We start from the raw sequence: 20,711 nt of genomic DNA on the forward strand, positions 1-20,711 counted from the left end.
TGTTTTTACATGTGTTCAAAGTGTTCAGTGTAGCAGTATTGTACTGTCCTAGATGACAACACAAATAAACCCCTAGATGGCAGCAACTTGACTGGATGTACCTTTTTATGATACACAGCAGCACCACTCAACCCTTCAAAACATCACGGATACCATGCATGAGTTTGTAAAAGATGAAAATAATTTTTCATGAATATTTGGTAAAGAAATAATAAAATATTTTCCAAGCATTTTCTAATTATACACAAAGAGGAAGGCCGTTAAGCCAACGTTTTTAATGGTTTGACTGTTGGGCATTGCTAAAGGATCAGTGGAATGATAAAAAAGTTGTTTACTGCCAACAGTTCAACGTTAGTGCTTATTTTACTTCTCTTTCATGGACATAATCAGTAGCCTACTTTCAGTTGCCTACTCTCTCAAGATGATGGTAATTCGTCGTAAATGTAGACAAATACAAACTTTAATAATTAATATCATATATATTCCCATAGTTTATGTCTAATAAATACCCCCAACCACCGTCATTATAAGGCCTACACCTTTCTGTGGCCCATCAGAGAGTGAATTGGAGGCCGCTGCGGATAGGGAGGGATGAGAGAGGGAGAGAGAGAGAGATAGAGAGGGAGCTGAGCGCGTTCAGGCAGGACAGGAGGGCGCGCGGGACATCAGCACACCGGCCGGGTCAAGAAGCTGCAAGGATGGAGATCAGACCAGACAGGTTTAAGGCGGTCGCGGCCAAAAATCTGGGGAAACTTCACAGGTACACACCTATTTATAATATACCCCCGATCCATAACTTTGGTGACTTTTTTTTTTCTCCGATTTTCGCGTGTTAGCTGAGGATAATTTTGTTCTGCGGGACTCACAGTGTCATCATGAAGCGGGTTTCGCGTCCCGTCTCCTCCAACCAGTAACTCTGAAGTGGAGAAAAAGTTTGTTCGTTATTGATTTGAACTGGGAGAAGAAAGGGACTGTTAGGGGTTTCAGTCGCAAATATAGCGGCAAAATCCCATCGTTGCGTAGCGCAGTGCAGTGACATGGGTTTGAAAGAAGTGGGCGAGAAATGCTGATAGTGATAGCGGAATGGTGGGCTTTTATTTCAAGAAAAGTCATGCTGCTTTTAATTTGTTCTTTTTTTTAAAGAAAGAAAGAAAGAAAAGCAAACAGGCCATAAATTACTATTGCAAAAGCAGAGTAGCGTATATTATCAGGATCTTATGTGCAGGGAAAGTGCAGTGAACTAGCTGTAGAGTGCATGTGGGAATGGAGGGTTGTGGTTTGATGCTTTTCATGCGTACTTTCTCTCTTCTCTTAATGGATTCGGCCCATCTCAAAGTGGATCAATCTATCTATCTATCTATCTATCTATCTATCTATCTATCTATCTATCTATCTATCTATCTATCTATCTATCTATCTATCTATCTATCTATCTATCTATCTATCTATCTATCTATCTATCTATCTATCTATCTATCTATCTATCTATCTATCTATCGATATCAACTATGAGATCAGAGCAATATATGCATACATTTGACCGAGGAAACTAACTTTATGAATACTGTAACCAGTTGGTAAAAAAAAAAAAAAAGAGAGACACCATAATAATTATCATTAATGATCACTATCGTGTTATGAAGCTGGAACATAGGTCAATGCAGCAGAAACTTTTTTGGCAATATTCTGATATATATATATATATAGGCTATATTTTTTTTATATACATCTTTCAAAATGTTCCTGCAAAAATGACTAACATTACATATTTCTTGCCCACTTCTACCAATTGAACAAAACAAGCTGTTTGAAGATGTTGCCATGGACTGTTAAAAGAGAACAATCATTTTCTGAAAGAATTGCAGACCTATTGAAATAATGGTTTTAGTAGAAACAGAATAGTTTAAGTTAGTGTCATTTTTAAAACAAAATATCCACATACTGCATATATCACTGCATAGTATCCTATTAGTACATCTGTTTAATTGATGGATTGATAATCAGTATAAAACTCGCAACAGAGATTGATGCGCTGACAATATTTCCGTTAAAAAAGAGGGAGATTAAAGGCACTGATAGTACCTCATGAAATAACCATTGCTTTAAGCTGTCTCTCTCACTCACTCTCTCTCTCTCTCTCTGTCTGTCTCTCTCTCTCAGGATTTGAGGTAGCAACCAAACGTATAAATCCTATCCTGAAATAGCCTGTTTTTCAGTCCAGCTGTCGAGCCACGCAAATCCCTAAACTCTCCCCTCCCACTCACTGCATCCCTGCCCCATGTCACTTCCTCCAGCCGCTCCCTCCTCCGCCTCCAGCCCTCCATCCCTCCATCCCTCCATCCCTACATCCATTGAGACAACTTTCGGCCTATGCGTGGCTCCCAGATTAACGGTCATGCAAATCTCAGGCTTTTCCTCTCTTTACTGGTCATGGGCCATACATGTGCACAGTCAGAGCTGGTGCAATGATGGACGTGATGTATAAGATTGGATCCAGATTTGTTTGAGGGGCGGGGCTACAACTTTGGCTTATCCAGTGGTCCGGTTTTATGTTGCCACCATGTTAGGTATACACTTTCAATAGTTGATGTGGGAAATTAACGTGTTGAAGAAGCATATATCTATGTGTGTGTGTGTGTGTGTGTGTGTGTGTGTGTGTGTGTGTGTGTGTGTGTGTGTGTGTGTGTGTGTGTGTGTGTGTGTGTGTGTGTGTGTGTGTGTGTGTGTGTGTGTGTGTGTGTGTGTGTGTGTGTGTGTGTGTGTGTGTGTGTGTGTGTGTGTGTGTGTGTGTGTGTGCATACATTTGTAAATATTGCAGGGGCTTCCCTGCACTGTGTGTGCATAGATGAGTGAGTGGGTCTGCGTGCAATCTCACCACCCCTCAGACAAAATCCCTCCTGATGAAAGCAGCCAGGAGTTCATCTATTATTTAAACATTTTCTCCATCAGAATGCCTCTTGTGTTTCTATATTAAACTCCACTAGGTAAGCATAAACTTCGGCACTGTAAGGTCAACCGCACTCTACATCTCGACTCTCACAGTTCCTTCTTTAGGCATCTTGCAGAAATATCATCTATTCATCTCTGTGTGTCAAGGAACTACTCTAAGCATTACTTAAAATGCATTATAATCATACTACAAGCATGATGTCACCATTTTGATCCTGTGTAGAAGTGTCCAATAGTATCCCATGGACATTTTTGCATCTCATAAAAGGATAAACATACAGGTTAATCAAACGACATCCAATTGAATTGGTCGTTGGTTTGCATCAGCAGGCTATGGCTACACGTGGAGCATGTTTCACTCTGCACAAGGAAACAGAGAATGGAACAAGTAATCCATTTTTAATCCATTTTTCTTGCAGTGGCGTGCTATATTTTTTAGTCTCCTCAAACAGCACACAGTGGTCTGAAATAGATCCAAATAAAATATTAAAATAATAATATGATCCTTTGCCTCATTTTGTATCACTCAGACTTTGGCAAAGTGTAAGAACTGAAAACATGCTGGCATTATTTCTTATCAAGAATGATCGTCAATCGTTGTATTACATTATATATTACACTATGTTCTTAACATTACTACTTTAAGAACACAACGAGAGGGAGCAGCTATACTTGACTTCATTTATCTGTGCATGCGCACAATCAGGGGAGTTTCCTGATGAGTGAGGGGTTTGTATGTGTTGCATTTTTGACAACATGTGAAATTCCTTATAGCGGTCAACTTTCCCTAGTCACATTTGCAAAATACACTGTAGGTGGTCCGGTAAATTAGAGTTAAATATTTGGCTGATGTAGTTATGTGAAACAAAAATGACTGCCTCACATCAAAGTATACATGTTGTTATAATGGCATTGATGGCGTTAAAGTTATCGGACTGCTTTTTGAGCAGAAAGCTGATTACTCTGCAGACACTCGCTGCAGCTGGGGCCAGAAAACATCACTAAGTGAATCTTTAAAATAATTTGGAAAGACAAATACCACAGGTGAAACGCTTGATCTGCAGCGTTTCTGTATGTCTATGCTACTGTGTCACTCTCTCTACCTGTACAGGTGCATCTCAAAAGATTAGAATATCATTGAAAAGTTAATTCAAAAAGTAAAACGTTCATATATTCTAGATTCATACACAAAGTGAAATATGTCAGGCGTTCCTTTTGTTTTAATTTTGATAATCTGATCTGAAAAGTATGTTCATTCTAGATTCATTCCACTTAATGTGTAATGTATCTAGAATATATACAACTTTTACTGTTTAAATCAAATTACAGAGAAAAATTAACTTTTCATTGATATTCAAATGTTTTATTTAGATGCACCCGTATGTGTCGAAGTGGCTATGTGTTCAAAGGTTTACTTTGCTTATAATGTGTCTGTCAGAGCTGAGCAGTTTGTAAAGTCAGCTGCAACCGCTCAGCATGCCTTGTTATTGGCAGCAATGCTTCAGTGTTTCATATTCATGCTGCCTCCACGCATGGTTGGGTGTGAGGTTTTTTTTAAACACACTGGGTAAGTGGGGGGGGGGGGGGTAGTAGTTAGAGCACCCGCCCATAGAGGCTCAGTCCTCAGAAGCAGCAGTCCACAAGTTTGAATCCGGCCCGTGGTCGATCTCTGCATGTAATTCCCATCTCTGCCCCATCTCCCCTTTGTCTCTCCAAAACTATCCAATAAAGCATAAAAATGCCAAAAAATAATCTTAAAAAAAAAAACACGCTGGGGAATACAATAGAACTGTGAAGAAAATAAACAGGACAATATTTTTTTTGTAAATATGACCCAGCTCAGTTGAACGCACAGTGATTGAGTTATACTATGAGAGAACATAGTCTATGAAGGTCACGTGTGTGTGTGTGTGTGTGTGTGTGTGTGTGTGTGTGTGTGTGTGTGTGTGTGTGTGTGTGTGTGTGTGTGTGTGTGTGTGTGTGTGTGTGTGTGTGTGTGTGTGTGTGTGTGTGTGTGTGTGTGTGTGTGTGTGTGTGTGTGTACACAGGAGAGAGAAAAAAAATGTGGTGTGACAGGATGGGGAAGAGGGTGTCTCCCTGGGTGACACAGTCCCACCGAGACCCAATCTGTTCACTTCAGGGAGAGAGAGAGAGGCTCACGGAGGAAGGGGGAGACACCACTATGGAAATTAGAAAATAGCTTCAGAAATTTAATTTTTTGAGATTAACAAAAAAACCTTAAACTACCGCCCATATACTTCCAAACACCTGACCTATAACTCTACGATAGAGGGCAGATAAGGGGGCATCGTTCTTTTAGACAAGAAGACTAGTAGGGGGGTGTGCTTACGTGAAGAATGAAAGACATGGTTTACATACTGCACTACGGATGAACACCGATGTGGACGAATAATGACCAGGGCGTGCTGCGTTATATAATAGTTTTGCCGTCAACCTACCTTGCTGTCTCTCTCTATCCCTCTCTATCATCCTCTTATGAGAGGATTATGCAGAATGCTCTTGGTGAATTTAATATAAAGGGTTACAAATGTCCCAGGTCACCAACCAGCATGTTAGAGTCACTATGTTTTTGTCAAGCCGATAAATTATTGCAAAAATTAAAAAAATCCCTAATAATGGTTTCTCAAATAGAAATTGTATTTAAAGAGTTTAACTTTTTATTACATTTTTTCCATTAAATATTCCATTGGTTGATGAAATTAGTGTGTCTAGACAGGGGTGGAAGCTGCACAGTAATGATTAAGAGCAGCAATGGTTAGTGGATTATGTAATAAATCAATTGAATGAATGAAAATGAATCAGAATCTATTATGATAATCAAAAAATTGTTTCCGGATTTTTTTAAGCAAACATGTCTTGCTGGTTACAGAAACATATTGCATATAAACTTGTCAATTTAGTGTATTTGGGTTTTGGAGTGTTAACTGACTAACTGTGGGAATTAATAAAACATGTTGTGTTCACAAATATTTTATTGTTTTATAAAACAAAAATTATGTATAGATTAATCAGATCATTGAGAATAATTTTTTGTATCAGCCCCAATTAAAACCTATGCTTAAAACCTAATAATGCTCAAGGTGGAAGTGTAGTTTTAAAATGAGTTTGGTTTATCCAGTGTGTTAAGGCATTGATGGTCTTTTCATTTCTAAATCTCTTTAATTGACATTGTCATGTTGACCTTGTTCATTTTATCTCATATTTGTATTATATGTTGAAGTTTGGCTCTTGCGCTCAGAAGAAAAGCACAGATATAACCTGATGTGAGTTTGAGGCCTGTTACTATTGTAATTATGATCTTTCAGAGAGCCTCAGGTCACGGTACTCCTGCCTGCTCATGCTCTCTCGCTCATTAATTGTTGGCAGATGAGGCCAATCAGGTCCTCGCTATGCTGACGAGAGACGCTACATCACAGTATTGTGAGCCTCACACGTAGGCATATCTACAGGGAGAAAGTGATGCTTCCTTCCTGTGTATATATACCTGTACTAACCAAAAAAAAAATGCATTTTTTACCAACTAGTACAATTATTGAACACGTTTTGTGCTGACATGCATGCATACTGGCAAATGCTGATTTATGCATATATTTCTGTATTTGTTTGTAAATTAAACTTCATGTTAAAACACCATATTAGAGGAGGGAAACGGTTATTGTGAGACTCTTGCACACGAATGAGCCTGAAATTGCCCTTTAGTGTGAAGCATCTGTAATTAAAGGTGATTTTTGCCGTGGGCTAGCCTCGTTAGCTGGTAGCGTATGTGTAGTTGTCAGGCTGCAATCTGTTGTGAGGTTTAATGAGGATCCTCCTGCAACCTTCACTCTGGTACTGAGCTCCAGTGAGGGGGTTTGTTCAGGGTTTGTTCAGCAAACATGGGAGTCTAACCTACTGATTGTACAAAATAAAGTACACTCCTTCCTTTGTGTCACATCAACGTTTTGATCAACTTTAATTTACAGAATTGGTAACAAATTATTCTCTGTTTCTTGCATTTAAAGGGATAGTTCAGTATTTTTTAAGTGGGGTTGTGAATAGTTGGTCTGTTACCTTATGGAGATGGCAGCTCAGTCAATTTAAGGAGTTTGGAAGTAACGTAACTGTAGCAGAAGTCAGCCATGTACTGATGCAGAGTGGGCCAACAGGAAAAAGGTTATTCGCAAAATATATTATGCTTAGCAAAAAAATGTATACCTGTTCAATTGTACACTAAATGTTGGATTTTTTCACTGCGGACTGATACGCTGCACTGCTCCGGCAATAATTGTCGTAGTAATATATGGATGAAATATAGGCTACCTGAAAAAAGTGCAAAAATAAACGACTGTCTGCTAGTGCTGTGTAGTGTATCATCAGCACAAACCGCACAAACTCCTAGTGACTGGGCTGACCTTCATCTACTGTACATAAGGTTACAGACTATTTATGCATAAGTACCTCATACAACCCCAATTCAAAAATACTATCCCTTCAATAGCACATGCTTAAGCTCCATGTCCGTCGGCCAGTGTAGTTTCGACCAAATACATCCTGTTCTTGCATGTGCAGTAATGAATACATTTAGAGGCTTACATGTTTTTTGTTGACACCACTACTGACTACATAAATTAGATAAACCAAAAATATAGAATATGATGTCAAACACTTTACATACACAGAGAAATGTGATGTGTTTGTAGAACTGTACTTTTTTAGAAATGATTATCTGTTTGACTTGATAACATTAGATAACTGTGTAAATCAAAGCAATATGATTTGCTAAAAAGACAAAAAAAACTGAATCAACTGCAATTGCGAACTCAACAGTGTGTGTCGTGATGGCGGGGGAAGCATGCTGAACCACGCCCCCACAGCTAGTCTGTCCTTCCATATTCATTTCCGGAAGTAAATCATTTTTGTAATCCTAATCTGAATGTTGTGACAGATTAGGAGAGAGTTAGAGAGAGAGAGAGCGAGAGAGAGAGAGGATGCAGCTTCTCTAATCTCTTACAGATTCCAAAACGTTGCTTTACAAAGTGTTTCTTTTCTGTTGTCCGTTGTGTTTGAAGACACAAGTAAGAATATATCACAATGGAACCATGTTTAATTTACACATAATTATACTGCCATATTTTTTTTATCTATTTTTGATTATTATCCTGTTGCATGGACGTATAAAGAGATTATTTTGCAGAGTGGAATTGGGGGAGGGAGTGAAAATCCACATGCATAACTAAGAAACATAACGAGTGGAGGGATGAGAGTATACAGTATTTACAGACAGACAAGCAATCAGATAGATATATAGTGACAGATTATGGTGTAAAAGCTAAAGTGAATTATTTATCCCATCCTAAAACATATCAATAATTAACCAGCATCAGAGTCTGACTTGTCTTGTGTTAGCCTGCATGAATAAGTATCTTGGAGATTCAGTGTACTTAGAGCCCGGAAAAGATGGGTTGTCTTGAATGTCTGCATAGAAAACAGAGCAACATTCAACGCAATAAAACACAATTTAGGGTTAAAAACATGGAGCAAATCCTTGTGGTGATTGTGTGTCTGTTGCTGTGCGTAATTCTCCAGCTGACTGGCTAACTCGATCAGCCCAATGGAAAGTGGACGGCTGACACACGAGCGTGCCTCTCCTGTGAGCTCACACACTATTAAAAAAAAACAAATATACCTCAGAATGTGTGGTGTATGTCTAATTTATTTTGAGTTAAATGTATCTGTCGAAAAGTGTGTACTTTAGCCTGTCCTATGTGTGTGTGTCGGTTTATAGTGGGGGGTTGTTGAGAGTATAGAGGTTGTAATACACAGATGGCTGCTCTCCTGACTTCTCTGTTTGACTCCTGTGGAAAAAACGTGACAGTCGCCTTCAACCTAAAATAACAGATTATGTTTGTCTCTTCCAAAGAAATGGCAAATGCAGAAGTTGGCTTTAAAAAAAACAAAAAAACATTTTAGTCCAAAAATTAAAGTGCATGTGACATACAGGACGTACTGTATGTGCAAACTGGTGTTTTGTGAAGCAAGCCACCCGAAAGATATCGGAATCTGAGATAAAAATTCATGCCTTTGATGGCTGCATTATCTCAGTTTTTTCCATCTGCCTGCCTGTGCAATTACACACCGCCTAAATAACCTCAAACTAGGGCCCGACCGATATATCGGCCGGCCGATTATAGCACATGTCCAAAAAATCGGCATCGGCACACTTGACACCAATAGCAGAGTCATTGGTCATCTATTGACTGTTAATAGTAGTTGATATTACTATAGTTATTGTATAGAATTTATAGTGCTTTATTGGAGATCATTCAAAGACACTTTACATCAAACATAGAAAATCATACTTATAGAAAAAGAAAACAAAATACAGACAAATTAAAGATAAGGTTTGAAGTGGAGTCAGGTGTAATTATGCTTTCTGAAAGAGGTGAGTTTTGAGTTGACTTTTGAATGAGTTTATTTAGTCTGAGATGCTGATGTTTGGAGGGAAGGAGTTCCAGAGGGTTGGGTGCAGTTACATAAAATGCTTAATGTCTGAGTTTAAAAATGCGTCATGTCACTTTAGACATATTTGTAACACTTTATTTTTTTCTAGATAATGCATATTTCAATAAATAAAAAGTTCCTGTACACCTATTGACAGTAACAAGTATTTATATATATTTAAGGGTTCAAAAAAGCAAATTTTTTCAATATATATTCATGGGATTTAAAAAAAAGAAAAATCGGCCGATTTAATCGTTATCGTAATTTTTCTCAGAAAATAATCGGCATCGGCACCCAAAAATCCATATCGGTCGGGCCTTACCTCAAACTATAAACACACACAAGCCTGTCCACTCAGTAATATGATGTGGTTAGCTGCTGGTCTCCAGATAGCTCTTATTTGCGTTTAAGAGAGAGGGGACATCTTAAGTAGCACCGGGATGAGAGCAGGTGCCCATGCGTCCTGAAGGAACAGACACTGGGGGAATGTGCTGCCGTAGTTAACTCTGCTCCACGGCTAGGGACAGCTGCTTCCACACACAGGAACGCGCTGAGTCAGACACGAGCCCAACATGGTGCATGGAGGTGTGTGTGTGTGTGTGTGTGTGTGTGTGTGTGTGTGTGTGTGTGTGTGTGTGTGTGTGTGTGTGTGTGTGTGTGTGTGTGTGAGAGAGAGAGAGAGCGAGAGGAGAGAGAAAGAGAGAGGCAGGCAGATAGAGTCTATGAAAAGTAGATATATTCTACAAAATGTCTGCAGTAAAAACCCCACAAACGTATAACATCTTCAATTTGTTTGTAGATTCAGAGGGATTGTCGTGATCAAAGATATTTGCTCCACTATGTTTAACACATTTCAAGCTTTTAAAGAGAATTCTCTTTAAAACATCAGTGGCTCACCTGAACCATGAATGTTCCCCCTTACTCTCCATTTGAGCCACCTTATGCAATTTTTGGTCCCTATTGGATTAGTGCATCATCATGTCACCTCACCTTTCCCTCTTTTTTAATAGAAGTGTTTTCCTGTGTCCTTGTCTCTTTCTTTCAAGGGAAGTGTCAGTACAGTCTACATTTGAGTACTAAAATGAGCAGGTGTTACCACTGAACCAGTATCATGTATCAGCAAATTATTGACAGCATATGGAAATGTGTCCATAATATAATAGTAAGAATATTGTATATAGATCCACAGAAGATCATCCTAAACAGGCTGTGCTGAGAATAGATATCATATCAAGATGCATGATATTCTACGTAAAGGGATAGTTCAGTATTTTTGAAGTGGGGTTGCATAGTTAGTATGTTACCTTATGGAGGGTCAGGACTGTCAGTGCCGTCACTTTAAGGAGTTTGAGGAAGACGTTGCTGTTGCTTATTCTTGCAGATGGAACCAGGTGAAAATGTTTTTTCACCATATACTGTATATAAGCGCTTACCTCAAAAATAAATATCTGTTGATAGTACAATACATGGAGGACTTTTTCACTGCTGATTTGCAGACTGATATTGTTTATAAGCGTAGATTGGACATTTTTGTTTAGGTAAGTGCATATGGCAAAAAATAAATTCAGCTGGCCCCATCTGCAAGAGTACAATGCTGACTTCCGCTATACACAACATCTCCCCCAAACTCCTTAAATTACAAAAATACTGAACTATCCCTTTAACAGCGTGACCTGTGCACCTTGTTCACTGTACTGAGGCTGGCTCTGGGTTCACCTCTCCTGCACATTATCTGTGTCTCCACTTTAGGCTGATTGAGAAGCGGCAGCCCAATGGAGAAACCATTGAGTTATCGGCAGAGGGCCGTCCTGAGCTGGTGGAGGAGAAGGAAATGCCGGTTGTGGACTGCACCTGCTTCGGCTTGCCCAGGCGCTACATCATAGCCATCCTGTCCGGCCTGGGATTCTGCATCTCCTTTGGCATCCGGTGCAACCTGGGCGTGGCCATCGTAAGCATGGTCAACGACCACACTGTCTACAAAGGCAACAAGGAAGTACTCGTGGTAAGTGGCTAAACACAAATCAAAACAACTTCTGGACTCAACTTTACTACATAAGACCGTCTTTGGACAAGGACGTTTGCATTGTTAGACAAGCCTCATATACAAATTTCTTTAGGATTTGATTCTGTTTCTCTTCATGGCGTGCTTTATTACTGCTTCGGACCTGATGAATGCATGTCCTAATCTCAGGTCTCACAGTATATACCGTATTTGTAACTTATTTTCCAATCACTGAATAATTGCTTCAGTTTGAGATGGCAATTCTTCAAATCAAGCACATCAAATCAATGCAAAAAATAAAAAAATGAGGTGAGTCTCATGCATGGTGGATATAAATATGAGAATAATGATTGTTATCTGATCTGTTTTGAAGTGAGTCCATTTTTAATTGAATTGAGCTAAAGTTCATACTGTATATCTTCTCTTGTTCTTCTCCAGGCTGCACAGTTCAGCTGGGACCCGGAGACAGTGGGGATGATCCACGGCTCCTTCTTCTGGGGCTACATCGTAACACAGATCCCGGGTGGCTTTATATGTCGAAAATTTGCAGCCAACAGGTGAATGTCTTCCCATTTACGACGTTTTATACATCCAATAAAGCCATTACTGTAGACTTTATGATTGGGTAACAGTTAGTTATAATAATTTTGCTGGGGTTAAGACAAATATCAATTTTGTTCATGTATAGAAGTGTTAATACAAAGCCTATGCTCTGTAAATGGGTATGTAAACACAGGGTATGTTAACAAAGGGGGCCCACCATATAGCTAGCGACATATACTGTACATTTAAAGAGCCTAGGCTGTGTATTTAAAACACTAGATTTAGTTCAGCGCACACACAGTACGGACAGCCAGGTAGTGGATTGTGTGGATATAGTCACTGATTTGACAAAAAAGTGTTCTCCAGAATCACTGACTCCACCTTTAAATCAAATCCCAATCATTGAGCGGTATCAAGCGACTCCAATCATTTGTAAAATCATGACCATGCAGCTTCATCCTTTGTCAGTGCAGCATTTCTTTTATTCTTTCCATCACTCTTGTGCTGCCGTTGTTGCTGTTGAATCGTCAATCTGAGCTGGAATGTTTTTTCTTTTTTGTGTTTAAGAGTGTTTGGCTTTGCCATCGTGGCCACATCCACCCTCAACATGCTGATTCCATCTGCTGCTCGCACCCATTACAGCTGCGTCATACTGGTCCGGATATGTCAGGGCCTTGTTGAGGTACAGTATTTGTCCGATGACATGTGTTTGCAGGACTCTGTGTAGGACTTCTTCTACACCTACGAGTGTTCACCTGACTGCATCGTGTCTTATAGGGTGTATCATACCCAGCATGCCACGGGATCTGGGCCAAGTGGGCGCCTCCTCTCGAGAGGAGTCGATTAGCCACAACAGCCTTTTGTGGTAAAGTTTCACTCCTTACTGACACATTTTCCCAAAATTCAATATCCCTGTTATCTGCCGAGCCAGAGGTTCTGGAAAGGTTTAAGAGCTTAGAAGTGCTCGGACATGTTGACTTCCATGGCCACTTAATAAGCATACAGTATATATCAAGCATTTTGAGTTCACAAAAGGCAAGATGATTATGAGGGAAAATTAACCATGTGTTGCTTTTCTTTATGTATAATTTTCTTTTTTAGGATCCTATGCAGGAGCAGTGGTGGCAATGCCTTTAGCTGGGATACTGGTGCAATACACTGGGTGGCCTTCAGTTTTCTATGTTTATGGTCAGTATACTTACATTTACGTGTGTACTATTGTTGGGAATTCAGAGGGGATTTGGTTAAAGTTATTCATATTATTAATTTCAATGAAATTATAACTTTATATACTTTAAGAATTAAAAACAATGTGAATATTTTGCTCAGAACCTTTAAGCTCACAATAGCACAATTAGCTTCTTTATTGCTTATCTTCCTTGTAGCATTCAATAGCATTTGCCTGAACCCTTAATGCCCTCGCAGCCTATACTACTCTTGCTCTTTCTCTACTTTACCCATGTCTGTGTCTTTTGCTTTCTCGATCTCCAGGCTGCGTTGGGATATTCTGGTATATGTTCTGGATTCTGGTGTCGTATGAGAGTCCCGCCGCCCACCCCACCATCACGCCTGAGGAGAAGAAGTACATTGAAGAAGCCATCGGAGAGTCTGCGTCGTTCCTTGATCCTAACCATGTAGGGCTCCATATGATATTCATGCGTAGCGTATATAGCCCATCGACCTATCACATAGAATCTCATAGACCTAAACACAAAAACAGATAGTGTGGGTGTACACATGTATCTATACACCCAATATACAGTACGTACACACACACACACTCTAAGCTGACTCAGTAGTTGACTGCTCTCTCTCAGTGTGGTTGGTAGATCCCAGTAATATCTTATTCCTTTGTGTTGTCAGAAATTTAATACCCCATGGAAAGCCTTCTTCACCTCCATGCCAGTCTACGCCATCATTGTGGCCAACTTCTGCAGGAGCTGGACCTTCTACTTGCTGCTCATCAGTCAGCCGGCCTACTTTGAAGAAGTGTTTGGCTTTGAGATCAGCAAGGTGAGATTACATCATCGACAGTATATAGCGATAAAATACTTTCTTTACAGAAGTTTTTAATTTTGACCTTTTTAGAAATGTCCTCGTATACTCACAATTTTTGTATTTGCCAACAGCTACATTATCCAGTAGCATTGCATTTGGCTAATTTTGAAGGCTTTCTTCAAGGTCACGTCAACTGGAGTGAATGGGAACTTCTTGTATTTTTTTTTCCTCTTTTCATAATTATTTCTCTTGAGGCTATGGTTCATAATAATTTCAATACAAATGTGCCTAAAGCCTTTTTGATAGTTTATGCAAAATGGAACCTGCTGTGGTATACATTTTACACTGATTTGCCAAAATTGTGTTTCCCAAATCCTTACAGTTAGAGTTGAGGAGTGCAACTTTATGAGGGTATATAGTAAGAAACAGCCACCATTAACAAAATAAGACCCATGTTCAAAAATACCAGAATTATCCTTTAAGGTAAGGGATTTGTGTGAGTCCCATGCCTTCTTTGTATGAGCGGTTTCATGGAATCAAACTATTGATAGAGTGAGAGTGAAGATTACAATAACACCCTAACACATTTAGGTTGTGTAAATTAGTATATATTCCTACTTAGATTCTGTCATTTTTCTTTTGTTTGTGTAGAAATTATCCTCTGTTCCATGTTTAAATCAAACACAACACTGATTAAAAGAGCCTGAAGGGTGGCATGCCAGTGTGTGTTACACCAAGGTGAAATATGTCCAAGGTACTCCATTTAGATTGGACAGAATAAACAAATACTGACATGACAGAGCCATTGGTATATTTAGGGGTATCCAGCTTCTGTTTTCTATTTGTTATCAAATAAAGTGTAGAAGTAAAGGGAAATCATGGAGAAAGTGGGAGACAGAATGTTCCGTGCCAGACTGGATGTAGGTCAGTTTCCTAGAGCAGCACAACATCCCAAAGTATAAATACTTAACTTTGTATTCTCTCGCCCTCTTTTTCTTTGATATGATGTAATCCTTTTAGATCATGTTGTCATACTTCAGTTCAAAGGAGCTATCTCTCTCTCCATCTCTCACCCCACCATTCCCTCTTTCAGGTGGGCATGGTGTCAGCTTTGCCCCATCTGGTGATGACCATCATCGTGCCTATTGGAGGCCAGCTGGCAGATTACCTGAGAACGCACAACCTGATGACCACCACCAACGTCCGGAAGCTCATGAACTGTGGGGGTGGGTGTTGAAAAGATAAGGGTGATACTGTCGTTGGAGGAGGGTCAGGAGGAACCATAACACATTTTCTTAAGAACATCTCAAATTTGACTACTGTCTGAGTTTGTGAATGTTTGATAGAGATAGAGATAGAGATAGAGATAGAGAGAGGGAGAGGGAGAGAGAGAGAGAGAAATACCTCAAATATAATGAGATGCTATATAATTAGAAAAGGTAAGTTCAGCTTAAAATGTTAACTATTGACTGAACTCAATACAATTGTATTCACTTTGGGCTTTAGAGAAAATCTCTAAATCGAGGTTTGATTCCTCATAATTCCCCACACCGAAAAGAACATTGGACAAACGTTCAGACACACATCTCCTAGTCTTCTGGGTAAATCTGACCACCATGGCTGATGGTGAAGGAAGATTTTGCGCGCACACACACACACACACACACACACACACACACACACACACACACACACACACACACACACACTCACACATAATTAAGCCAGATGACGTTTCACCTTTGCTGAAGTGAAAGAAACATGAAGAAAAATGAGAGACATTTAGAAACTAACCAACATTTCTCTTTAGAGAAGCATCGCTTATTGGTTTCCATAACTCTTCTGAAAATGTAAGCACCTACCATACAGTAACACCATTCGTCTGGCACAGTTGTGCAGCAGCTGCCACTATCACTGCTGGAATCATATTAATATTTCATCAGAACTTAAAGGTTGTATCAGGCTCAGTGTTTCTCCTTCATGTGCATCATCACATTTCTAACACAGCAAATAACAATATATTTATTATCAACTGGTCTATAAAAGATGGCCGTTGCTTGTTGAGACAAATTATAAAGTTGTGGACACAGTTTTCCTCATTCCTGATCGTTTGTATCATTCTTGTGATGTGTTTACGTGTTTCAGGTTTTGGAATGGAGGCCACCCTCCTGCTGGTGGTGGGATACTCTCACACTAAAGTCATGGCCATTTCCTTCTTGGTCATGGCTGTGGGTTTCAGTGGATTTGCCATCTCAGGTGAGAGATGTTATAATATAAGTATAAGTAAGTAAATATGATATAAGCTTAAAGTATGCTGAAAGCAGTTTATAAGCAACATGTTTGAAATTGTAGGAAATATGCTTTCTTATCATTTTTGCAGATAGTCAGATCTGTGTGTTCAATATAAAGCTACATGAAAATCTGCTTCAGTAAAATAAAATAAAAATAGAGATTGGTGACATGCACTGTTTTTGTTCTTTAATTCAGGGTTTAACGTCAATCACTTGGACATCGCGCCTCGCTATGCCAGCATACTGATGGGCATCTCAAACGGGGTGGGAACATTATCTGGAATGGTTTGTCCTCTCATAGTAGGAGCCATGACCAAGCACAAGGTAAACACCATTCACATATATTCACTTTACAATGCCATGCATAAAACTTTTAGAACAACATGTTCCAAGCCTTTTTTACATAATTTCAGACACGTGATGAGTGGCAGGGTGTCTTCCTTATAGCAGCCCTTGTTCACTATGGAGGAGTGATTTTCTACGGTATGACTCCACTTTGAATATTGTGTTTTTCTGTGTGCAGAAGACCTCTGTCTAAATGCCTGTCACATTTTTTTTTCTCTCACTAGGACTCTTTGCATCAGGGGAGAAGCAGCCGTGGGCAGACCAAGAGGACACCAGCGAGGAGAAGTGCGGTATCATCGGTGAGGATGAACTAGCCAATGAGACGGAGGAGATGTACCGTGGAGGCGGGCAATACGGGGCCATGAGCCAACCAGTTGCTGGCTCCAACGGCGGAGGGGCCGGGGGAGAAGGAGGAGGCGGGCCCGGATGGGTGTCGGACTGGGATAAGTCTGAGGAGTATGTGCAGCCACCCCGACACAACTCTTAGATGTATGGGCGGGGAATAGGAAAGTGAGCTGACACAGAGGATTGCCATGATACAAGTTTGGGGAAAAGAAGAAGAAGATGAAGAAAATATGAAGATTGTTTTTTGGAAAGGGATTGTGAGGGAGTCACTGCTATACTGAATGGACCTGCTGTGTGCTTTGGTACAATACTGTATTTTCAACTGCACATATCAAATGTATGGATCTGATTCATTCCATCGTGTGTGTGTGTGTGTGTGTGGGAGTGTGAGAGAATGTGTGTGTGTGTGTGGGAGTGTGAGAGAATGTGTGTGTGTGTGTGTGTGTGTGTGTGTGTGTGTGTGTGTGTGTGTAGGCATGTGCATGCAGGTGTTAGAGTGGTAAATGTACACAAACACATGATACAGTATTCATATGCAAAATCTGAACTCATATCCCAGACTTCCTTCCTGCTCCAGAGCTTGTGTTGTGATTGGTCAGGAGTACTGTTCACTGAGGAGATTGTGCGTGAATGCGTGTGTGTGTGCGTGTGTGTGTGTGTGTGTGTGTGTGTGTGTGTGTGTGTGTGTGTGTGTTTTGTCTGTACAGCAACTCTCTCAAGCCACTGGTATTGTGTTGTATTAGATTTTTAATGTGTAGGCCACACATTTCCTTTTTTAGCTGGAAAAAGCATTCTTGAAACATAGAACTTTTGTGCATACAACTTAATACAAAATGTGATGACGCCACATTGCTCACACTAAAAGGCAACCATCTTCAGACATTGTTGATGGTTCCAGTTAATTTTAATTTGCTACTGAAACATTATGTTTCCAAAGCATGCATGATTAAATTACGCTAACATGTGGCAGTCAACACAGGTTGATGTATGTGGTAAGAATCTGTCATGTTTTAAACTTCTTTCAAACTATTCAATCAAAGAGGAAAAAAGGTGCTTAGATGTTGTATCGGTCTGTGTTGGTGTGTATAAAGCTGTGAAGCTTTGGTTACAACAGGCTCCCCCTGGTTATGTGTGTGAGTGTGCATTTCAATGTGCAAAGGTGTGTGTTTGAGCTTGTGCACAAAGCTGTATGTGGTGTCTAGCTGAATCTCACCTGGGTCTGACCTAACTAGGTCACGTCCAGCCAGGCTCATGGGTCACATAAGTAATCATATGACATTTGTGACTTTCCACTTGGTGTGTACGCTCCCATTAGAGAGGTGGCCCAGAATGACAAGTAGAGTGTGATCGTTGCTTAACTGTTCCACTGCTTAACCAGCGTGGGGAAACAACAGTTATAATATTGCCAGGCGCATCACAGCACGTGCTGCTGCCTCTGTTTCTGCCATGTTCTGAGTCTCTGTCGCTGCCTCTCCCTCAGACTTCCTCCCTGTGTTTAACGAGACCATCTCAGTCTTCTCCTCTGTTGGTGCTGTCTCCATGTCTTTAGTTCCTACTTGTCAGTCCTTTTTGAGTTGGTGGGTCTGCAGGAGCTTTGTCAGATTGTCTATGTGTGACTGTGTGTGTGTCTGGGTGTGTCTGTGTGTGTCGTGTTGGGTGCAGGTGCTGAAACATTGTGCAGTGAGCATGTTTTAATGAGCACAGCAGTGTAGTCCCCCGCCATCCTTCTCTCCCTTTCACACACCAACATACCTACAGCTAATGTCATGCAGCCACAGTCAAGTGCACCATGCACAGTGGGCAGGGGGAGTGGTGGCAGTGCTCAATGTTCTATTTACATGGCTGTAGGTGAGATAAGGAAGAACTTATTATCATATATTATCAGAGGGGTGTGTTAGGTTTGGTAACAATCAAGATTGAACACATCAGCTCCTCTCATGCCCTTTAAAAGAAGACCCCTCTCCATCAGGACACAATGACAGCTGGGTAATGGAGTGTCAATTCCAGAGGTTCTGCGCCTAAGAGGACTAACATTTTAATAGAGGAACTGTCATATTGTAAAATATGCACAGTCCAACTTTTTTGGCCTGCAGGTATAGTAAAGTCAACATACTCATACATGAAACAACATTAGCACAGAGACACAACTTTTGCATTCTGCAGGTACTCACAGGTCATGCTTACACACGCTATTAACTCTTTGATTTCGAGTAAATCTACAGATGAAGTATCTAATTCTACTGAACTATGAAAGGGATTGTTATTCGAGTTTACTTTCGAAGAGGAAAGTATTTTGGGTTTGAAAGTAAAAATGTTTTGGTATGTCAATAAATTATTTTAACAAAGCTAATTACCGTTTTGTTTTGAGTGAGATGTCTAAAAGACATGAATGATCATTCCTGTGGACAATTTTATTTTTAAGTGTTGTATCTGTAGATTTTTTATCAAGTTTCTTTGTCTCAATTAATGGCTGTTCCAATGTTGTCCTCCTTCTTGATGAAATGTGTGGTGGGTGTAAAATAAAATAAAAAGGAAATTATATACATATTTAAACGTGCAAAAATGTGGTAAATAGCCTACTCTATGTATAAAAAATGTATAATGTGAGATATCCTTGTGTATAATAAAGTTTAAGCAATTTAAGATGATCTTACTATTTCAACCCAGTGGTGTCATCCGGATTTATTACCTAGAGCACGATGACGCATTCAATTAGTGTTCAATTTTTATTCTTTTGCATCATTACAACGCAATGTCAGCGTTCTGTCTTACTTTGTCTTTCCCTCAGGACAGATGGATGCAGGATTATCTCTGTGATTTTAGGCAAAGATTAGATGGGAGAACAGATGCACTCAGTGGGAGAGCGAGGGAGAAATATGGACGTCACAGACAAGGAGAGTGGGGGTTGATGACGGACCAGAGGGTGGGGCATGATGCCTGTTTGAAGCACTCGAAATTGATATTCAACTATTTCGGAAAAAAATGCTTGCCTCTTATATTCATCATTATTCACACAGTATCTATTTAATTTCCATAGCAATTTTCAGATCCCTAACAATTATTACTCTTTTTTTGCAAGGGAACTATAAGGTTGAGGCCAGTGACCATTTTCATCATAATTTTCAGTCTACTGTAAATGTTTCAGTTTGGTCTTTATTTTGAAAGAATTCCCCGGAAACGATAGCGCTATCATCTGCATGTATGCAACTTGATTTATTTAATTCAGCGCCGCAGTTGCTCATTGTGACCATTAGATGGCAGTACACGCTCATAATATAGCCTACAACTGTCGTGAGTCTGGTAATGTAATTGTAGTGCTGTAGTTAAATATGACCACTTGAGGGAAGTGAACAGCACCCATTCTAACCCCTCCTAGTGTCAAGTAATCCTTTCGAAATTAATTAATCAGAGGATATCGGCCTTACTGAAGTTCTGTATTTATTGCAGGGCTGATTATTGTAAAGCGTTACATGGTTCAGATGTCCACCTTTTTTGGAACTGGTTGACAGCACAACACAGATCAAATCCTTTAGTAGGCTACTAAATTCATCAATATGCTAACCGAAAGGTGGAGTTGAGAAGAACCATCTGTGGAGTTTTCCTCGGTAACCACGCCCATTAAAATATAATCATGGTTCTTGATTGGACAGATTAGCTAGCTGTAGGCGCGGTCACAACATAATACTCCATTCTGATTGGGCGACTCAGAAGTCTGTTTCCCTGCTGTCGGACCATTG

At 39.9% G+C, this 20,711-nt stretch overlaps 1 protein-coding gene across 1 annotated transcript; it reads left to right on the forward strand.

Annotated features, from left to right (window-relative positions):
- Positions 1 to 698: 698 nt before the first annotated feature.
- slc17a7a (solute carrier family 17 member 7a) lies at positions 699 to 17,116 on the forward strand (the record flags this gene model as incomplete). Its single annotated transcript, XM_080044540.1, has 13 exons — positions 699 to 760; positions 11,200 to 11,452; positions 11,891 to 12,009; positions 12,563 to 12,677; positions 12,773 to 12,860; positions 13,097 to 13,183; positions 13,487 to 13,629; positions 13,859 to 14,008; positions 15,087 to 15,219; positions 16,139 to 16,249; positions 16,481 to 16,608; positions 16,698 to 16,767; positions 16,854 to 17,116. The coding sequence occupies 13 exons, from the start codon at positions 699 to 701 to the stop codon at positions 17,114 to 17,116; spliced, it is 1,722 nt and encodes a 573-aa protein (XP_079900666.1).
- Positions 17,117 to 20,711: the final 3,595 nt, after the last annotated feature.

This window comes from Ammodytes marinus (assembly GCF_949987685.1).
Source record: "Ammodytes marinus genome assembly, chromosome: 16".
Lineage (NCBI taxonomy): Eukaryota > Metazoa > Chordata > Actinopteri > Uranoscopiformes > Ammodytidae > Ammodytes > Ammodytes marinus.